Source organism: Crinia signifera, chromosome 4, assembly GCF_055691185.1.
Source record: "Crinia signifera chromosome 4, ASM5569118v1, whole genome shotgun sequence".
In the NCBI taxonomy this organism is placed as follows: domain Eukaryota; kingdom Metazoa; phylum Chordata; class Amphibia; order Anura; family Myobatrachidae; genus Crinia; species Crinia signifera.
Genome location: NC_139220.1, coordinates 340,947,339 through 340,968,657, shown reverse-complemented (window position 1 = coordinate 340,968,657; position 21,319 = coordinate 340,947,339). Strand labels below are relative to the sequence as shown.

Genomic DNA, 21,319 nt, shown 5'->3' with positions numbered 1-21,319 from the left:
CCAAAGAATCCGGGCAGCACCCACGAGCAGTTTGCCACCCAGCTGCGGCAGTACTTGGTGAAGTGGGTGAAGGAATCTGAGGCCACGACATGGGACACCCTGACTGACCTGATCTGCAGGGAGCAGTTCTACCGCAGGTGTGCCCAGGAAGTGAAGGAGTGGGTGCTAGATCTGGAGCCACCCAGTGTAAAGATGGCTGTCCAACAAGTATGTGGCAATTCGGTCACAGGGGCTGAAACGCCCAAGCAGCAGCCCACTACAAAGGACTGTACCACCAGGGGGACACCCCTCTTCAGCTCATCGCCCCCCAAAGCAAGCATCTTCCAACCCGGGTGCTCTTGGCCAGCAATCGCCCCGCAGCGTCCCTGCGAGTAATCAGGGATCATCGGAGCCCCACCTGGTCAAGAAGTGCTACAGCTGTGGGAAAATCGGACATCTGAGGATGAACTGTCCCACACTGCCGGCACCCCAGATTCGTGCTACAATTCCGAGTGCTGGAGCCCAGCTTGCTTGCTTAACCCGTGGAGATGAGCCCACAGAGACTGTACCCCCTACAGTCAGTCCGATGGAGTGTGGTGAGAAGCAGGCAGACTCTGCTGATAGAGTCACCTGCATGGCCATGCGGCCTCTACAGAATATGTGGAGGCACCTACAGGCGGTCCAAGTGGGGCCCCTGCAGGGGGAAGGCCTGAGAGACTCTGGGGCCTCAATCACTGTGGTGAGCCCCAGACTGATTGATCCTGCTGCAGTATTGCAGGGTCGCACTGCCAACGTTACAATGGCAGATGGAGCGGAGCGAGAGGTGCCCATGGCCAGTGTCTACCTGGATTGGGGGGCTGGACCAGAGTTGCGAGATGTTGCCGTCATGGATGGCCTCCCAACAGATGTAGTCCTGGGGAATGATCTTAGGGGTGGAATCGTTACCACGTTTGCTAACGCCATCGCCTGGAGTCAAGCTGCCAGACTAGTCGTTACCATCAATGCCAGCACAGCCCAGCGCAGAGGAAAAGACCACAGCGGCCAGACAACTGCCAGCACAGCATCAACCAGCCCAGAGGAAAAGACCACAGCGGCCAGACAACTGCCAGCACAGCATCAACCAGCCCAGAGGAAAAGACCACAGCGGCCAGACAACTGCCAGCACAGCCAACCACAGCATCAACCAGCCCAGAGGAAAAGACCACAGCGGCCAGACAACTGCCAGCACAGCATCAACCAGCCCAGAGGAAAAGACCACAGTGGCCAGACAACTGCCAGCGCAGCCTACCACAGCATCAACCAGCCCAGAGGAAAAGACCACAGCGGCCAGACAACTGCCAGCACAGCATCAACCAGCCCAGAGGAAAAGACCACAGTGGCCAGACAACTGCCAGCACAGCCAACCACAGCATCAACCAGCCCAGAGGAAAAGACCACAGTGGCCAGACAACTGCCAGCACAGCCAACCACAGCATCAACCAGCCCAGAGGAAAAGACCACAGCGGCCAGACAACTGCCAGCACAGCATCAACCAGCCCAGAGGAAAAGACCACAGTGGCCAGACAACTGCCAGCGCAGCCTACCACAGCATCAACCAGCCCAGAGGAAAAGACCACAGTGGCCAGACAACTGCCAGCACAGCCAACCACAGCATCAACCAGCCCAGAGGAAAAGACCACAGTGGCCAGACAACTGCCAGCACAGCATCAACCAGCCCAGAGGAAAAGACCACAGTGGCCAGACTACTGCCAGCGCAGCCTACCACAGCATCAACCAGCCCAGAGGAAAAGACCACAGTGGCCAGACAACTGCCAGCACAGCCAACCACAGCATCAACCAGCCCAGAGGAAAAGACCACAGTGGCCAGACAACTGCCAGCACAGCATCAACCAGCCCAGAGGAAAAGACCACAGTGGCCAGACAACTGCCAGCACAGCCAACCACAGCATCAACCAGCCCAGAGGAAAAGACCACAGCGGCCAGACAACTGCCAGCACAGCATCAACCAGCCCAGAGGAAAAGACCACAGTGGCCAGACAACTGCCAGCGCAGCCTACCACAGCATCAACCAGCCCAGAGGAAAAGACCACAGCGGCCAGACAACTGCCAGCACAGCCAACCACAGCATCAACCAGCCCAGAGGAAAAGACCACAGTGGCCAGACAACTGCCCGCACAGCCAACCACAGCATCAACCAGCCCAGAGGAACAGACCACAGCGGCCAGACAACTGCCAGCACAGCCAACCACTGCATCAACCAGCCCAGAGGAAAAGACCACAGTGGCCAGACAACTGCCAGCACAGCCAACCACAGCATCAACCAGCCCAGAGGAAAAGACCACAGTGGCCAGACAACTGCCCGCACAGCCAACCACAGCATCAACCAGCCCAGAGGAACAGACCACAGCGGCCAGACAACTGCCAGCACAGCCAACCACAGAACCAACCAGCCCAGAGGAAAAGACCACAGTGGCCATACAACTGCCAGCACAGCCAACCACAGAACCAACCAGCACAGAGGAAAAGACCACAGCGGCCAGACAACTGCCAGCGCAGCCAACCACAGCATCAACCAGCCCAGAGGAAAAGACCACAGCGGCTAGATCAGCGTATCTCCCCAGCATGCCTTTTGCCTCTGGTGTGCCTACGTCCCATAGCAACGCAGAGGATGTGTGTGCCAGCTTGTTGTATCCTGTGGGGGTGCCCAGCGATGCTCCTGTTCCTAGTGGTTTGCCAACTCCGGCGGTGAGTATGAGTGACCATACTGACCTTTATATGACTGACCCCAAAAATCCCAACCTATATCCCCCTGTAGAGTGTCTCCCTTTAGGAGAAAGTGAGGGCCACTGGCAGGGTGTTAGGGAGGCTCAACTCTCTGACTCATCGCTGGCAGGCATCAGGTGCCAAGCTCGCAGCGGCCTTGACAGGGTGGGGGCAGGGAGTATGCCCTGGCAGAAAGGGTTCAGGCCCAGGGTAGTCCGGAAGGTAGAAGGGGATACACCAGACAGGGTAAGTTCCCTGAGACATAGGCACTGGTGCGCCACAGCCGCGGGTCGGCTCCAGCAGAAGTGAACCCCTGACGTGCCGGAGGCAGTAAGCAGCGTCTGTGCTGCACTGCCTCCGGGCGCTGAGGGAGAGGGAAGCGACCAGCAGTGGGGCTTGGGTGCACCACAGACCCAGACTGGAGGCTGTGGCAAGGCAGCAATAATGGTCCCCGATGCGCAGGGGGCAGCGGCTGTGCCACCTAGCATCCCAGCACTACACAGAGGGAGCCCCTGCAGCCAGGATGGCTTTCCTGGGCTGCAGGGCTAAAGAAGCCCAGCACTGAACACAAAATATAAACCAACCCGGTACTGTATTACAAACATATAAGCCACTGAAATGAAATGTATTGTAAATAGAACATGCACCTACTGTAACTGGTATGTCCCAGGGGTAATCCTGTGTGGGCTACTGCTGCTGGGTCCCCAAAAACAGAATGCTTTCCCAGACAGCCTCCAGGCTTGGAGCTGCAGGTATGGTAGCAGGGGGCAGCAGCTTTCCAACAAGCTGAGTGGTTCCTTGGAGCTCCCTGGGGCTCTCCGTCAGCGGGCAGGAGACCCGGGCAGGGGATCAGGGTTACCCATCTCTGGAGCTCACGTCTGGGCCAGTTCAGCTGGTCCCCTGGCAGGCTCCTGGAAGTACGTTTTGGAGGGAACCATCCCCCTAGCCAGACAGACCGGCACCTGGGTGGTACCTGGCCCCCCAGGTGGGCTGTGGCTCAGAGGAGTAACCACTCCCCTCTGTCCATAGGGACAATGCTGACGTCTCTGGCACTTAAGTTTGGATTGGTTGGAGACCACAGGGTGGGCTTACCCCCTGTGGTAATGTGTATTGGAGTAGCATAAAAAGAGGGCCTGTGAGCCCTGGTATTGAATGCTGTAACATCTGGATGCTGTACCTCCTATAATAGGAGAACTACAGAATTACTGCAATATTTCCGTCCTCCGGCTGTTCTGGGCATAGCATCCAGCATCTCCGAGTTCCGGTCTGCCAGCTACCGAAACAGAGGTCTGGTCCGTGACCAGTGGGGAAGCAACCAACGCCAGTCGGGGGGGTGTCAGCAGCGTGTCGACGCACACACTCAACCAGGTAGTACTCAGGTGCCAGCGTTTGGGCCTGAGGAGGTATCCGTGGTCCCAGGCGCCACGTGGTGGTGGCAGCAATATCCCTGCCCACTGCGTAGTGGGTGGAGTCAGTAACAGGCAATCCTCCATTGGCCAGGTCCTGTGAGACCAGGAACCGCCATCTGTGGACCCCAAGGGCGTAGCCAGAGCGTTAGTGCAGGCGTCTGGTCACACCACTGACCCCGGTACACTGGTTAGGGGGCACGTGCCACGTGTACGGCTGGCTATACGAGTTACCCACTGACCCGGTACACTGGTTACGGGGCACGTGCCACGTGTACGGCTGGCTATAGGTGTGCTACCCACTGACCCCGGTACACTGGTTAGGGGGCACGTGCCACGTGTACGGCTGGCTATACGAGTTACCCACTGACCCGGTACACTGGTTACGGGGCACGTGCCACGTGTACGGCTGGCTATACGAGTTACCCACTGACCCCGGTACACTGGTTAGGGGGCACGTGCCACGTGTACGGCTGGCTATAGGTGTGTTACCCACTGACCCCGGTACACTGGTTAGGGGGCACGTGCCACGTGTACGGCTGGCTATACGAGTTACCCACTGACCCGGTACACTGGTTACGGGGCACGTGCCACGTGTACGGCTGGCTATACGAGTTACCCACTGACCCGGTACACTGGTTACGGGGCACGTGCCACGTGTACGGCTGGCTATAGGTGTGTTACCCACTGACCCCGGTACACTGGTTAGGGGGCACGTGCCACGTGTACGGCTGGCTATAGGTGTGTTACCCACTGACCCCGGTACACTGGTTAGGGGGCACCTGCCATGTGTACGGCTGGTTAGGGGGCACGTGCCACGTGTATGGCTGGCTACAGGTGTGTTACCCACTGACCCCGGTACACTGGTTGGGGGGCACGTGTATAGTGTATGGCTGGCTACAGGTGTGTTACCCACTGACCCCGGTACACTGGTTAGGGGGAACGTGCCACGTGTACAGCTGGTTGGGGGGCACGTGTATAGTGTATGGCTGGCTATAGGTGTGTTACCCACTGACCCGCTCACACTGTCCATACAGGTCCACAATGACGTAACAGAGATCCGGGAGGTCCTGGGCTCCTACACCCTGATCCAGTCCATTAATATACAGGTGCAGCCCCCCCGAAGCATCCAGCAGGAGACCGAGACACGTTCCCTCTGGGCACAGATCAAGGTTAGCTCCAAACCCTTCCCGGATCTGAGGGGGAGAAGAAAGATCTGTATAACAATGATGTACAGAGGGTGGGCACACATACAGGGGGCAGGCGCAGAGGGCGGGCACAGAGGAGGAGCAGAGGGCGGGCACACATACAGGGGGCAGGCGCAGAGGGCGGGCACAGAGGAGGAGCAGAGGGCGGGCACACATACAGGGGGCAGGCGCAGAGGGTGGGCCCAGGCACTGGGGGGGAAGGCGCAGAAGGTGGGCACAGAGGAGGAGCAGAGGGCGGGCACACATACAAGGGGCAAGCGGGCACACATACAAGGGGCAGGCGCAGAGGGTGGGCACAGAGGAGGAGCAGAGGGCGGGCACACATACAGGATGCAGGCGCAGAGGGCGGGCACAGAGGAGGAGCAGAGGGCGGCACACATACAGGGGGCAGGTGCAGAGGGCGGGCGCAGGCACTGGGGGGGAAGGCGCAGTAGGCGGGCACAGAGGAGGAGCAGAGGGCGGGCACACATACAAGGGGCAAGCGGGCACACATACAGGGGACAGGCGCAGAGGGTGGGCACAGAGGAGGAGCAGAGGGCGGGCACACATACAAGGGGTAGGCGGGCACACATACAGGGGACAGGCGCAGAGGCGGGCACACATACAGGGGGCAGGTGCAGAGGGCGGGCCCAGGCACTGGGGGGGAAGGCGCAGTAGGTGGGCACAGAGGAGGAGCAGAGGGCGGGCACACATACAAGGGGCAGGCGGGCACACATACAGGGGGCAGGCGCAGAGGGCGGGCCCAGGCACTGGGGGGGGAAGGCGCAGTAGGTGGGCACAGAGGAGGAGCAGAGGGCGGGCACACACATACCTTGGCACCACTGCAGAGCACAGCACTGCGCTGGAAGATCCAGCAGCTCCTCTTGATGGCAGCGGCTGTGGCAGGGAAATTGAATCTCTCTGGGGAAATAGCAAAGACCCCGATGGAGAGAGAACCGGTCCAGCGAGGGGAGAGCTGCTCTATGCGCACCTGCAGGAAGAGGGGACACCGTCCTTAGGTCGACACCAGCAAAAGGTTGACATGAGATCTTCACGATGGTTCATATTACCCCAATCCCAGTGCCGAGCGCAGCGAGCCATGCGGGGGACGCGGGATAATAACACGCTGATGTCAGCCTTTACTCCACGTGTCGACCTAATGAACCATCAATTACACGTCAACACCACAAGTACCAGCAGACACACACTGACCTGAAACAGGAAGAGGCGGGGTAACGGCTGAGCCACAACCACAATCCCCTGGTTATAGCTGGACACGCGTGTAGCCGTCCGATTCCCGTGTGACAGCTGTATGTTCTTCCCATGATTTCCCAGGAAGTGCAGAGACAGAGGCTGCGGGGCGGGCAGAGGGTCACCCTGCTGGGAAGAGAAAAGCCGCCCCAGGGTCAGACTGCCAGGAAAAAGGTTCTAACAGTGTCACCTTGTATCATGTCACCCTGCCTTCTGTCTGTGTCACCCTGCAGGGGGAGGGGCCGGCTCATAGCTCCCTTCTGTCTGTGTCACCCTGCAGGGGGAGGGGCAGGCTCATAGCTCCCTTCAGTCTGTGTCATTGTATCACCCTGCAGGGGGAGGGGCAGGCTCATAGCTCCCTTCTGTCTGTGTCACCCTGCAGGGGGAGGGGCAGGGTCAGATCACCCTTCTGTCTGTGTCACCCTGCAGGGGGAGGGGCCGGCTCATAGCTCCCTTCTGTCTGTGTCACCCTGCAGTGGGAGGTGCAGGCTCATAGCTCCCTTCTGTCTGTGTCACCCTGCAGGGGGAGGGGCAGGCTCATAGCTCCCTTCTGTCTGTGTCACCCTGCAGGGGGAGGGGCAGGCTCATAGCTCCCTTCTGTCTGTGTCACCCTGCAGGGGGAGGGGCAGGGTCAGATCACCCTTCTGTCTGTGTCACCCTGCAGGGGGAGGGGCGGGCTCATCGCTTCCTTCTGTCTGTCACCCTGCAGGGGGAGGGGCGGGCTCATAGCTCCCTTCTGTCTGTGTCACCCTGCAGGGGGAGGGGCAGGCTCATAGCTCCCTTCTGTCTGTGTCACCCTGCAGGGGGAGGGGCCGGCTCATAGCTCCCTTCTGTCTGTGTCACCCTGCAGGGGGAGGGGCCGGCCTATAGCTCCCTTCTGTCTGTGTCACCCTGCAGGGGGAGGGGCGGGCTCATAGCTCCCTTCTGTCTGTGTCACCCTGCAGGGGGAGGGGCGGGCTCATAGCTCCCTTCTGTCTGTGTCACCCTGCAGGGGGAGGGGTAGGATCATAGCTCCCTTCTGTCTGTGTCACCCTGCAGGGGGAGGGGCAGGCTCATAGCACCCTTCTGTCTGTGTCACCCTGCAGGGGGAGGGGCAGGCTCATAGCTCCCTTCTGTCTGTGTCACCCTGCAGGGGGAGGGACGGGCTCATAGCTCCCTACTGTCTGTGTGACCCTGCAGGGGGAGGGACGGGCTCATAGCTCCCTACTGTCTGTGTGACCCTGCAGGGGGAGGGGCAGGCTCACAGCTCTCTTCTGTCTGTGTCACCCTGCAGGGGGAGGGGCAGGGTCAGATCACCCTTCTGTCTGTCACCCTGCAGGGGGAGGGGCAGGCTCATCGCTCCCTTCTGTCTGTCACCCTGCAGGGGGAGGGGCAGGCTCATAGCTCCCTTCTGTCGGTGTCACCCTGCAGTGGGAGGGTCAGGCTCATAGCTCCCTTCTGTCCGTGTCACCCTGCAGGGGGAGGGGCCGGGCTCATAGCTCCCTTCTGTCTGTGTCACCCTGCAGGGGGAGGGGCAGGCTCATAGCTCCCTTCTGTCTGTGTCACCCTGCAGGGGGAGGGACGTGCTCATAGCTGCCTTCTGTCTGTGTGACCCTGCAGGGGGAGGGTCAGGCTCATAGCTCCCTTCTGTCTGTGTGACCCTGCAGGGGGAGGGGCAGGCTCACAGCTCCCTTCTGTCTGTGTCACCCTGCAGGGGGAGGGGCAGGCTCACAGCACCCTTCTGTCTGTGTCACCCTGCAGGGGGAGGGGCAGGCTCACAGCTCCCTTCTGTCTGTGTCACCCTGCAGGGGGAGGGGCAGGCTCAGAACACCCTTCTGTCTGTGTCACCCTGCAGGGGGAGGGGCAGGCTCAGAACACCCTTCTGTCTGTGTCACCCTGCAGGGGGAGGGGCAGGGTCAGATCACCCTTCTGTCTGTGTCACCCTGCAGGGGGAGGGGAAGGCTCATGGCTCCCTTCTGTCTGTGTCACCCTGCAGGGGGAGGGGCGGGCTCAGAACACCCTTCTGTCTGTGTCACCCTGCAGGGGGAGGGGCAGGCTCAGAACACCCTTCTGTCTGTGTCACCCTGCAGGGGGAGGGGCAGGGTCAGATCACCCTTCTGTCTGTGTCACCCACAGGGGGAGGGGCAGGCTCATGGCTCCCTTCTGTCTGTGTCACCCTGCAGGGGGAGGGGCAGGCTCATAGCTCCCTTCTGTCTGTGTCACCCTGCAGGGGGAGGGGCGGGCTCACAGCTCCCCTCCGTCTGTCACCCTGCAGGGGGAGTGGCGGGCTCATAGCTCCAATCAGTCTGTGTCATCCTGAAGGGGGAGGGGCGGGCTCATAGCTCCCTTCAGTCTGTGTCACCCTGCAGGGGGAGGGGCCGGCCTATAGCTCCTTCTGTCTGTGTCACCCTGCAGGGGGAGGGGCAGGCTCATAGCTCCCTTCTGTCTGTGTCACCCTGAAGGGGGAGGGGCGGGCTCATAGCTCCCTTCAGTCTGTGTCACCCTGCAGGGGGAGGGGCCGGCCTATAGCTCCTTCTGTCTGTGTCACCCTGCAGGGGGAGGGGCAGGCTCATAGCTCCCTTCAGTCTGTGTCACCCTGCAGGGGGAGGGGCCGGCCTATAGCTCCCTTCTGTCTGTGTCACCCTGCAGGGGGAGGGGCGGGCTCACAGCTCCCTTCTGTCTGTGTGACCCTGCAGGGGGAGGGGCGGGCTCATAGCTCCCTTCAGTCTGTGTCACCCTGCAGGGGGAGGGGCAGGCTCATAGCTCCCTACTGTCTGTGTGACCCTGCAGGTGGAGGGGCGGGCTCACAGCTCCCCTCTGTCTGTCACCCTGCAGGGGGAGTGGCGGGCTCATAGCTCCAATCAGTCTGTGTCATCCTGAAGGGGGAGGGGCGGGCTCATAGCTCCCTTCAGTCTGTGTCACCCTGCAGGGGGAGGGGCGGGCTAATAGCTCCCTACTGTCTGTGTGACCCTGCAGGGGGAGGGGCAGGCTCATAGCTCACTTCAGTCTGTGTCATCCTGCAGGGGGAGGGGCGGGCTCATAGCTCCCTTCTGTCTGTCACCCTGCAGGGGGAGGGGCAGGCTCATAGCGCCCTTCAGTCTGTGTCACCCTGCAGGGGGAGGGGCAGGCTCATAGCTCCCTTCTGTCTGTGTCACCCTGCAGGGGGAGGGGCGGGCTCACAGCTCCCTTCTGTCTGTGTCACCCTGCAGGGGGAGGGGCAGGCTCATAGCTCCCTTCTGTCTGTGTCACAATGCAGGGGGAGGGGCAGGCTCATAGCTCCCTTCTGTCTGTGTCACCCTGCAGGGGGAGGGTCACACTCCCCTTCTGTATCTCATCCTATTAAACTCACGATGTTCTCTATATCTTCCTCCTCCTCACTCTCGGACGTTATAGATGGGGGTTTGGTCGCGTCCAGTTCTTCTAGTGCTGAGGAGCTGACAACAGATACAGCAGTGATGCAGCCATGTAGATCCAGGACGGCGTATACACCCTGAATGGAAAGAAGAGAATAATGATATTTATGTCTTACCTGTTAAATATCTTTCTTCGAGGACGTCAGGGGCCACAGGGATAACATTGGGTCTAGGAGTGACGTCACGACCAATCCAGCACCAGAAAGGTTAAACTTCTGGGCTGCTCAGAGACAGCCCCTGGGCTCTCACCTCCTATACCCCGCCTCCCAGGCTAGTCAGTTTTTTTCCCAAGCCAGGCAGGAGACAAGATAGAAGGAAGAGAAACCCATACAGAAACACACTCAACAAATATATGTGTATGTGTGGTTGCTCAATAGAGAAACCATAACTGTAACATGTGTAAACACCCTCAACAGAGGAAATTTTAACTAAGTTGACTCAACGGAGTAACTCTTAATGTTAATCATGAAGTAGGCGCGCCAGGGAGGGATCCCTGTGGCCCCTGACGTCCTCGAAGAAAGATATTTAACAGGTAAGACATAAATATCATTTTCTTCAGCGGTAGACGTCAGGGGCCCCAGGGATAACATTGGGATGTCCTAAAGCAGCCACCTATGGGTGGGGGCGCGCCTGGGCCGCAGCCAATACACTCCGGCCGAATGCCGAGTCTTGTGAGGTAAACGTATCAAACGCATAGAAGCGTAAGAAAGTATGAGGAGACGACCAGGTCGCCGCCTTGCAAAGTTGCTCTGCTGTCGCACCACCCCTAACAGCCCAAGACGCACCCACAGATCTCGTGGAATGAGCCCGGACGCCCGTTGGAACCGGAAGGGCGGCACCCAAGTAAGCTTGTTTGATGACAGACCTTAGCCACCGGGCAATGGTCTGCTTCGTAGCAGGCCAACCTCTTTTCTGAAATCCATAGAGGACAAAGAGAGAGTTAGATTTCCTAAGTGCTTTAGTACGACGCACATAGATACGTAACGCTCGCACTACATCTAGGAATCGCTGTTCAGGAGAAGCCTCCGGCCCCCGAAAGGCTGGGACCACTATCTCCTGATTAACGTGAAATTTGGACACCACCTTGGGAAGGTGTGAAGGGACTGTTCGAAGGACCGCCCTGTCAGGGTGGAAAACCAGAAGAGGAGACTGACAGGACAGAGCCGATAAATCTGAAACCCTCCTGGCCGAAGCAATGGCCAGCAGAAAAACAGTTTTCCATGTAAGCCAAGATAGATCCACTGATCGCAATGGTTCAAAAGGGGGACCCTGTAGAGCCTTAAGAACCAGAGAAAGATCCCATGGAGCAACCGGTGGGACAAACGGAGGTTGGATTCGCAAAACCCCCTGCAAGAAAGTGCGGATGTCCTGCAACAACGCCAGCCTCCTACGAAATAGAATAGACAAGGCCGATACCTGTACCTTTAGTGATGACAGTCTAAGGCCGGCCTCTAAACCCTTTTGTAGAAAGGACAGAATTCGAGACAACCGATAGGTTTTTGGGTTAAACTTGCGTGAGCTACACCAGGCGAAGTAAGCTCGCCAGATGCGATGATAAGCACCGGCCGAAGAAGGCCTACGAGCTCTGAGCATAGTCGAAATCACCCGTGAATTAAAGCCTTTAGCTTTTAACAAGGCGGTCTCAACAGCCACCCCGTTAAAGACAACCGCTGCAGATCGGGATGGAGGCACGGCCCTTGCGAGAGCAGATCTGGCCACAGAGGTAGCCGGATTGGAGGGGCCACTGACAGGGCCTGCAGATCTGAGAACCAGATCCTCCGAGGCCAATGAGGGGCCACCAAGATCATCGTGCCCCCTTCTGCCTTCAATTTGCGAAGAACTCGGAGAAGGAGTGAAAATGGGGGAAAGGCATACATGAGAGCGAACGGCCACTGGGCTGACAGAGCGTCTACCATGCAAGCGTTCGGATCTCGAGACCTGGAACCGTACAGGGTGACCTGGTGATTGTGGCGAGATGCCATCAGATCCACCTCCGGTCTGCCCCACCGGTCTACCAACATCTGAAATGCTTTCGGATGTAGGGTCCATTCGCCGGCATCCAGAGTCTGCCGACTCAAGAAGTCCGCCTCCCAATTGAGGAGTCCCGGGATGAAGATTGCCGATAATGCCGGGATCTTGTTCTCCGCCCACTGGAAGATACAAGAGGCCTCCGCCATAGCTGCTCGACTCCGAGTGCCACCCTGGTGGTTGATATAAGCCACCGTCGTCGCATTGTCCGACTGTACCTGCACCGGGTGACCTTGAAGCCAAGGCTCTGCCTGGCGGAGAGCCAGTAAGACAGCTCTTAGTTCGAGAGTGTTGATGGATAGCAAGGATTCCTGTGGAGTCCAAAGCCCCTGAAAGGATTTCTGACATGTGACTGCTCCCCAACCACGAAGACTGGCATCCGTGGTGAGGAGAGTCCATTTTTGGATCCAAAAAGGCCATGAGGTTCTGATCTAGAAGCCACCATGACAGGGAACTCCGAGCTGCCGGTGATAAGACAATCAGGTGTGACCGTATGTTGGAGTATGACCCCGACCATTTCCTTAGAATTTCCCGTTGTAAGGGGCGAGAGTGGAACTGAGCGTACTCCGCCATGTCGAAAGTCGAGACCATGGAGCCCAGCACCCTCATGCAGGCATGTATTGAGACACACCTGAGCGAGAGAAGATGTTGAACTCTGGACTGCAGGGCCTTGCGGCGTATCTCCGGCAAGTAAATCCGCTGATTTACTGTGTCCAACAGGGCCCCTAGGTGAATCATAGATTGAGTAGGGACTATGGATGACTTTGGCCAATTGATTATCCAGCCATGGCGTTCCAGGACCGCCACGACCTTGGTCAAGTGTGCCTGGAGAACCTGGGGCGACTGAGCCAGGATCAACAGATCGTCCAGGTATGGGAGAATCCGAACCCCCTGGTGGCGAAGAGCACTGCACATCACTGCCATGACCTTCGTAAACACGCGGGGAGCTGTGGCCAGGCCGAAAGGTAGTGCCTGAAATTGAAAGTGACGGTCTTGCAGCGCAAACCTGAGGAACCGCCAGTGTTCTTGTTTGATGGGTACATGTAGATACGCATCTTGTATGTCGAGGGATGCCATGTAGTCCCCTGGTTGCAACGCCAGCACAATGGACCGCAAGGTCTCCATTTTGAACTTCGGGACCCGAAGGAATTTGTTTAATCTTTTTAGATTTAAAATGGGACGGAAGGTCCCATTGGGCTTCCGTACCAAGAAAAGACTGGCGTAGAAACCTGTGCCTTGTTGCGACACTGGAACGGGGGCAATGACACCTGCTGAAAGTAGTTTTTGTATGGCCTGTTCCAGGGCTACGCGCTTTTCCAAGTCCTTGGGAGAACTTGTTGAAAAGAACGAGCTCGGTGGTCGACGGCGAAAGGTTATAGAATAGCCTTTGAAGACTAAGTCTCGAACCCAAGCGTCTGTCGTGGACTCCAGCCACATGTGCGAAAACCGAAGCAGGCGACCCCCCACCCTGGGATCCCCCAGGTGGAGCGCCGGCCCATCATGCCGAGGGCTTAACCTCGGGTTTATGTTCAGCACGTCTAGTGGGCCAGGGACGTTTTCCTCTGGCCCTAGAGGGCTTTGCGGGTTGGGCCTGAGTCTTTGTGAACGACTGTCCCCTACCCCTGCCCTGGAAACGAAAGGACTGGAACGCCGGTCGAGGACGTGGAGCATGAGTGGATGGCAGGAAAGCCGCCTTTGAGGCAGCCACCGTGGCCACGATTTTGTCCAGCTCTGATCCAAACAATAGAGAACCCGCAAAGGGTAATGCCTCTAGAGTTTGTTTGGACTCAGTATCCGCTTTCCAAGAGCGAAGCCACAGGGATCGTCGAGCCGCCACTGCCGAGGCAGATGCCCTTGAAGTAAGAGTGGCTGCATCTAATGCAGCCTCTCCCAAATATAGTGCAGCTTGATGCATGATGTCAAGAATAGGAAACATGTCATCTACACTATCTCCCTCAGTAATAATATTAGTGAGGAGAGAAATCCATTTGACCATGGCCTTTGCTACCCAGGCAGATGCCAGGGTAGGTCGTGCAACCGCCCCAGTTGTTGTAAAAATCAGCTTAAGAAAGTTCTCTAACTTTCTGTCAGCGGCATCTTTAAGAGAGGCGGTTGGAATGGGTAAAGTACTGGAACGCACAATCTTAGCGATATGTGCATCCACCTTGGGAGGAGTCTCCCAGCGAACTCTATCCCCTGGAGGGAGCGGGTACAGGGAATTAAACCGCTTAGGGAGCGGAAACTTCCTATTTGGTAACACCCAGGCCTCCCCAAGGACATCCTCTAGCTCTGCAGAGTTAGGGAACACTGTCCGCGTCTGCTTGTGACGCTTAAAAGATGGGCCCACAGACTGTACTGGTTCAGAGACCTCCTGTAAATGTAACACGTCTCTAACCGCAATTACCAGGGCTTCTACATCGACTTTTGCTGTTATGTCGCTGGAGGAGTCGTCAGCATCTGCGTCGACTGTGTCGTCAACCAGCTGATCCTCCTCCTCATCAGTATCTACATCCGTATCCTGACGGGTGAGGGTAGAAGGAATCTCCCCACCCCGGGGCTTACGGGATTTACCCTTTAAAGAGGCACGGATGCCCTGAACTGAGTCTGCCAAAGCACGCGCCCATGCCGGCTCCTCGGGGGGGGCACATGGCCGAGACACGGACGGTCCCGGCTGCAGGGATGGTGCAGCAGAGAGCCTGTCTATTAACTGCGACATGACCTGGGTAAGCTGGGCCCAGGCAGGTTCCTGAGAGGAAGCTACCACAGGGGGCTGCGCATGCGTCTTTATACATTGTAAGCATAACCCCTCTACAAGCTGGGGTACGCCCGCTCTGCAACGCGTGCAGGACACCAATATAGGGGCCCATGTGTCATCACCGCTGTCCTCCGACATTGTACAAGAGGCAGCTGATTGTAACAATTAACACAATATACTTTCTGACAGGCAGTGATAGTGTTAAGACAATATGAGACACAGCACACAGACAGGGCATACAATGCAAAATAAAAAACCTGGCACTGAGCTCCGCAAAGCACTAAGGCCGGCAGGAGCATAAATTACTGTAACCTGGTATCCTTGAAGGAGAGGTACAGGGGGGATTTGCCCAGATGGCCCGGCCGTGAAGAGATGGAACTCCAGACTGGCAGAAAGCTCTCCGTGTCCCTCTATCACTATGCAGCAGGCAGGCAGGCAGAGATCAGGGCTGGAAACCCCGTGGGTACATCCTAGCTCCTGTCTCCGGGGGAGGGGCTGTGTGAGGAGAGGCTCCCTCCCCCTGCTAGCAAATGGCCACTGGGAATATATGACTCATGTGGCGCCGGTAAAATGGCGGGGATCCGGCGCTTGCCGGGCGGCCCCGCGTACCGACGCCACTGCCCACACTCAACATCTCCCTGGTGGTCCAGCGGGACAGAGCGCTCAACACTTTTCAAAAGGCGGCGGTTCTGCCGCTTGCTAGTGCAGCCCGGCGATCCCCCTTCGCCGGGCTGCTCAGCCGCCATTAAACATGCGCGCGCGCGCGCTCCCAGCGGGGAGCGCGTTACCTGTAAGCGGCTCACCGCTGTCGTCCCGGTCCCCGTTGCGGCTGTGCTCTCCAGTGCTCTAGAGCCAGCCGAACACCTCCGCTTGTGGAAACCACGTGGGTGGTGTTGGGCTGCCGGGTCCCGGGTGATGGAGCGCAGTGCAGGGGTCTAACAGACCCCCGGCGCTGCTGCTCTGTCACTGACTCCGGTCAGTGTAAAAATCAGAATAAAAAAAAAAATTAAAAGAAGTTTTATGCTGCTATTAAAGCAGCACCTTTCTAATGCGTGTTGGCTCCTGCCAGCACGATAAAAACTGACTAGCCTGGGAGGCGGGGTATAGGAGGTGAGAGCCCAGGGGCTGTCTCTGAGCAGCCCAGAAGTTTAACCTTTCTGGTGCTGGATTGGTCGTGACGTCACTCCTAGACCCAATGTTATCCCTGGGGCCCCTGACGTCTACCGCTGAAGAAATATGAATAGAACAGGAACACACACAAAAGCTAATTACATGGCATTCCAGCAGCCTCACATGTGCCGAGTCCTCTCCTGGGCGACTCCCATCCCTCATCCTTCTTTACTATCCCGTAAGGATCCCTCGATGTTCCGTCCTATGCTTAATACTCTCCTCAATCTACGCGCAACCTTTTTATACCTCCCTATCCCCTTCAATCACCTCACAGCTGCTATCTCCTAGGATGTCTCAACACTTTAAGCTTGATGTGTCCATGATACCCGCACTCTCTGGTCAGCTGCCTCTCCTCTCCATCATTAGTCTCCCTCTCATTCCAACCTCATGTCCTTATACCCGCACTCTCTGGTCAGCTGCCTCTCCATCATTAGTCTGCTGTCATTCCTACCTCATGTCCTTATACCCGCACTCTCTGGTCAGCTGCCTCTCCTCTCCATCATTAGTGTGCTGTCATTCCAACCTCATGTCCTTATACCCGCAGTCTCTGGTCAGCTGCCTCTCCTCTCCATCATTAGTCTGCTGTCATTCCTACCTCATGTCCTTATACCTGCACTCTCTGGTCAGCTGCCTCTCCTCTCCATCATTAGTCTGCTGTCATTCCTACCTCATGACCTTATACCCGCACTCTCTGGTCAGCTGCCTCTCCTCTCCATCATTAGTCTCCTCTCATTCCTACCTCATGTCCTTATACCCGCACTCTCTGGTCAGCTGCCTCTCCTCTCCATCATTAGTCTCCTGTCATTCCTACCTCATGTCCTTATACCCGCACTCTCTGGTCAGCTGCCTCTCCTCTCCATCATTAGTCTGCTGTCATTCCTACCTCATGTCCTTGTACCTGCACTCTCTGGTCAGCTGCCTCTCCTCTCCATCATTAGTCTCCTCTCATTCCTACCTCATGTCCTTATACCCGCACTCTCTGGTCAGCTACCTCTCCTCTCCATCATTAGTCTGCTGTCATTCCTACCTCATGTCCTTATACCCGCACTCTCTGGTCAGCTGCCTCTCCTCTCCATCATTAGTCTGCTGTCATTCCTACCTCATGTACTTGTACCTGCACTCTCTGGTCAGCTGCCTCTCCTCTCCATCATTAGTCTCCTCTCATTCCTACCTCATGTCCTTATACCCGCACTCTCTGGTCAGCTGCATCTCCTCTCCATCATTAGTCTGCTGTCATTCCTACCTCATGTCCTTATACCCGCACTCTCTGGTCAGCTGCCTCTCCTCTCCGTCATTAGTCTCCTCTCATTCCTACCTCATGTCCTTATACCCGCACTCTCTGGTCAGCTGCCTCTCCTCTCCATCATTAGTCTCCTCTCATTCCTACCTCATGTCCTTATACCTGCACTCTCTGGTCAGCTGCCTCTCCTCTCCATCATTAGTCTGCTATCATTCCTACCTCATGACCTTATACCCGCACTCTCTGGTCAGCTGCCTCTCCTCTCCATCATTAGTCTGCTAACATTCCTACCTCATGACCTTATACCCGCACTCTCTGGTCAGCTGCCTCTCCTCTCCATCATTAGTCTCCTCTCATTCCTACCTCATGTCCTTATACCCGCACTCTCTGGTCAGCTGCCTCTCCTCTCCATCATTAGTCTCTGTCATTCCTACCTCATGTCCTTATACCCGCACTCTCTGGTCAGCTGCCTCTCCTCTCCATCATTAGTCTCCTGTCATTCCTACCTCATGTCCTTATACCCGCACTCTCTGGTCAGCTGCCTCTCCTCTCCATCATTAGTCTCCTGTCATTCCTACCTCATGTCCTTATACCCGCACTCTCTGGTCAGCTGCCTCTCCTCTCCGTCATTAGTCTCCTCTCATTCCTACCTCATGTCCTTATACCCGCACTCTATGGTCAGCTGCCTCTCCTCTCCATCATTAGTCTTCTCTCATTCCAAACTCATGTCCTTATACCCGCACTCTCTGGTCAGCTGCCTCTCCTCTCCATCATTAGTCTCCTGTCATTCCTACCTCATGTCCTTATACCCGCACTCTCTGGTCAGCTGCCTCTCCTCTCCATCATTAGTGTGCTGTCATTCCTACCTCATGTCCTTATACCCGCACTCTCTGGTCAGCTGCCTCTCCTCTCCATCATTAGTCTTCTCTCATTCCAACCTCATGTCCTTATACCCGCACTCTCTGGTCAGCTGCCTCTCCTCTCCATCATTAGTGTGCTGTCATTCCTACCTCATGTCCTTATACCCGCACTCTCTGGTCAGCTGCCTCTCCTCTCCATCATTAGTCTCCTCTCATTCCTACCTCATGTCCTTATACCCGCACTCTCTGGTCAGCTGCCTCTCCATCATTAGTGTGCTGTCATTCCTACCTCATGTCCTTATACCCGCACTCTCTGGTCAGCTGCCTCTCCTCTCCATCATTAGTGTGCTGTCATTCCAACCTCATGTCCTTATACCCGCACTCTCTGGTCAGCTGCCTCTCCTCTCCATCATTGGTCTCCTGTCATTCCTACCTCATGTCCTTATACCCGCACTCTCTGGTCAGCTTCCTCTCCTCTCCATCATTAGTCTCCTCTCATTCCTACCTCATGTCCTTATACCCGCACTCTCTGGTCAGCTGCCTCTCCTCTCCATCATTAGTGTGCTGTCATTCCTACCTCATGTCCTTATACCCGCACTCTCTGGTCAGCTGCCTCTCCTCTCCATCATTAGTCTCCTCTCATTCCAACCTCATGTCCTTATACCCGCACTCTCTGGTCAGCTGCCTCTCCTCTCCATCATTAGTCTGCTGTCATTCCTACCTCATGTCCTTATACCCGCACTCTCTGGTCAGCTGCCTCTCCTCTCCATCATTAGTCTCCTGTCATTCCTACCTCATGTCCTTATACCTGCACTCTCTGGTCAGCTGCCTCTCCTCTCCATCATTAGTCTCCTGTCATTCCTACCTCATGTCCTTATACCCGCACTCTCTGGTCAGCTACCTCTCCTCTCCATCATTAGTCTCCTGTCATTCCTACCTCATGTCCTTATACCCGCACTCTCTGGTCAGCTGCCTCTCCTCTCCATCATTAGACTCCTGTCATTCCTACCTCATGTCCTTATACCCGCACTCTCTGGTCAGCTGCCTCTCCTCTCCATCATTAGTCTCCTCTCATTCCTACCTCATGTCCTTATACCCGCACTCTATGGTCAGCTGCCTCTCCTCTCCATCATTAGTCTGCTGTCATTCCTACCTCATGTCCTTATACCCACACTCTCTGGTCAGCTGCCTCTCCTCTCCATCATTAGTCTGCTGTCATTCCTACCTCATGTCCTTATACCCACACTCTCTGGTCAGCTGCCTCTCCTCTCCATCATTAGTGTGCTGTCATTCCAACCTCATGTCCTTATACCAGCACTCTCTGGTCAGCTGCCTCTCCTCTCCATCATTAGTCTCCTCTCATTCCAACCTCATGTCCTTATACCCGCACTCTCTGGTCAGCTGCCTCTCCTCTCCATCATTAGTCTGCTGTCATTCCTACCTCATGTCCTTATACCCGCACTCTCTGGTCAGCTGCCTCTCCTCTCCATCATTAGTCTCCTCTCATTCCTACCTCATGTCCTTATACCCGCACTCTCTGGTCAGCTGCCTCTCCTCTCCATCATTAGTCTCCTCTCATTCCTACCTCATGTCCTTATACCCGCACTCTCTGGTCAGCTGCCTCTCCTCTCCATCATTAGTCTGCTGTCATTCCTACATCATGTCCTTATACCCGCACTTTCTGGTCAGCTGCCTCTCCTCTCAATCATTAGTCTCCTCTCATTCCTACCTCATGTCCTTATACCCGCACTCTCTGGTCAGCTGCCTCTCCTCTCCATCATTAGTCTCCTCTCATTCCTACCTCATGTCCTTATACCCGCACTCTCTGGTCAGCTGCCTCTCCTCTCCATCATTAGTCTCCTCTCATTCCTACCTCATGTCCTTATACCCGCACTCTCTGGTCAGCTGCCTCTCCTCTCCATCATTAGTCTTCTCTCATTCCAACCTCATGTCCTTATACCCGCACTCTCTGGTCAGCTGCCTCTCCTCTCCATCATTAGTCTGCTGTCATTCCTACCTCATGTCCTTATACCCACACTCTCTGGTCAGCTGCCTCTCCTCTCCATCATTAGTCTGCTGTCATTTCTACCTCATGTCCTTATACCTGCACTCTCTGGTCAGCTGCCTCTCCTCTCCATCATTAGTCTCCTCTCATTCCTACCTCATGTCCTTATACCCGCACTCTATGGTCAGCTGCCTCTCCTCTCCATCATTAGTCTGCTGTCATTCCTACCTCATGTCCTTATACCCACACTCTCTGGTCAGCTGCCTCTCCTCTCCATCATTAGTCTTCTCTCATTCCAACCTCATGTCCTTATACCCGCACTCTCTGGTCAGCTGCCTCTCCTCTCCATCATTAGTGTGCTGTCATTCCTACCTCATGTCCTTATACCCACACTCTCTGGTCAGCTGCCTCTCCTCTCCATCATTAGTCTGCTGTCATTCCTACCTCATGTCCTTATACCCACACTCTCTGGTCAGCTGCCTCTCCTCTCCATCATTAGTGTGCTGTCATTCCAACCTCATGTCCTTATACCAGCACTCTCTGGTCAGCTGCCTCTCCTCTCCATCATTAGTCTCCTCTCATTCCAACCTCATGTCCTTATACCCGCACTCTCTGGTCAGCTGCCTCTCCTCTCCATCATTAGTCTCCTCTCATTCCTACCTCATGTCCTTATACCCGCACTCTCTGGTCAGCTGCCTCTCCTCTCCATCATTAGTCTCCTCTCATTCCTACCTCATGTCCTTATACCCGCACTCTCTGGTCAGCTGCCTCTCCTCTCCATCATTAGTCTGCTGTCATTCCTACCTCATGTCCTTATACCCACACTCTCTGGTCAGCTGCCTCTCCTCTCCATCATTAGTCTCCTCTCATTCCTACCTCATGTCCTTATACCCACACTCTCTGGTCAGATGCCTCTCCTCTCCATCATTAGTCTCCTGTCATTCCTACCTCATGTCCTTATACCCGCACTCTCTGGTCAGCTGCCTCTCCTCTAAATCATTAGTTTCCTCTCATTCCAACCTCATGTCCTTATACCCACACTCTCTGGTCAGCTGCCTCTCCTCTCCATCATTAGTCTCCTCTCATTCCTACCTCATGTCCTTATACCCGCACTCTCTGGTCAGCTGCCTCTCCTCTCCATCATTAGTCTCCTCTCATTCCTACCTCATGTCCTTATACCCGCACTCTCTGGTCAGCTGCCTCTCCTCTCCATCATTAGTCTCCTCTCATTCCTACCTCATGTCCTTATACCCGCACTCTCTGGTCAGCTGCCTCTCCTCTCC

General features: G+C 56.2%; 1 protein-coding gene across 1 annotated transcript in view; it reads right to left on the bottom strand.

Annotated features, from left to right (window-relative positions):
• The window catches only part of NEURL4 (neuralized E3 ubiquitin protein ligase 4), a 155,103-nt gene that overhangs the window by 48,932 nt on the left and 84,852 nt on the right, over positions 1-21,319 (bottom strand). The window contains exons 20-23 of the mRNA XM_083180707.1: positions 9,915-10,055; positions 6,548-6,715; positions 6,168-6,326; positions 5,165-5,344 (exon numbers count right to left, since the gene is read on the bottom strand). Coding sequence (XP_083036833.1) covers positions 5,165-5,344; positions 6,168-6,326; positions 6,548-6,715; positions 9,915-10,055 — 648 coding nt within the window. The remainder of the gene's footprint in view (positions 1-5,164; positions 5,345-6,167; positions 6,327-6,547; positions 6,716-9,914; positions 10,056-21,319) is intronic.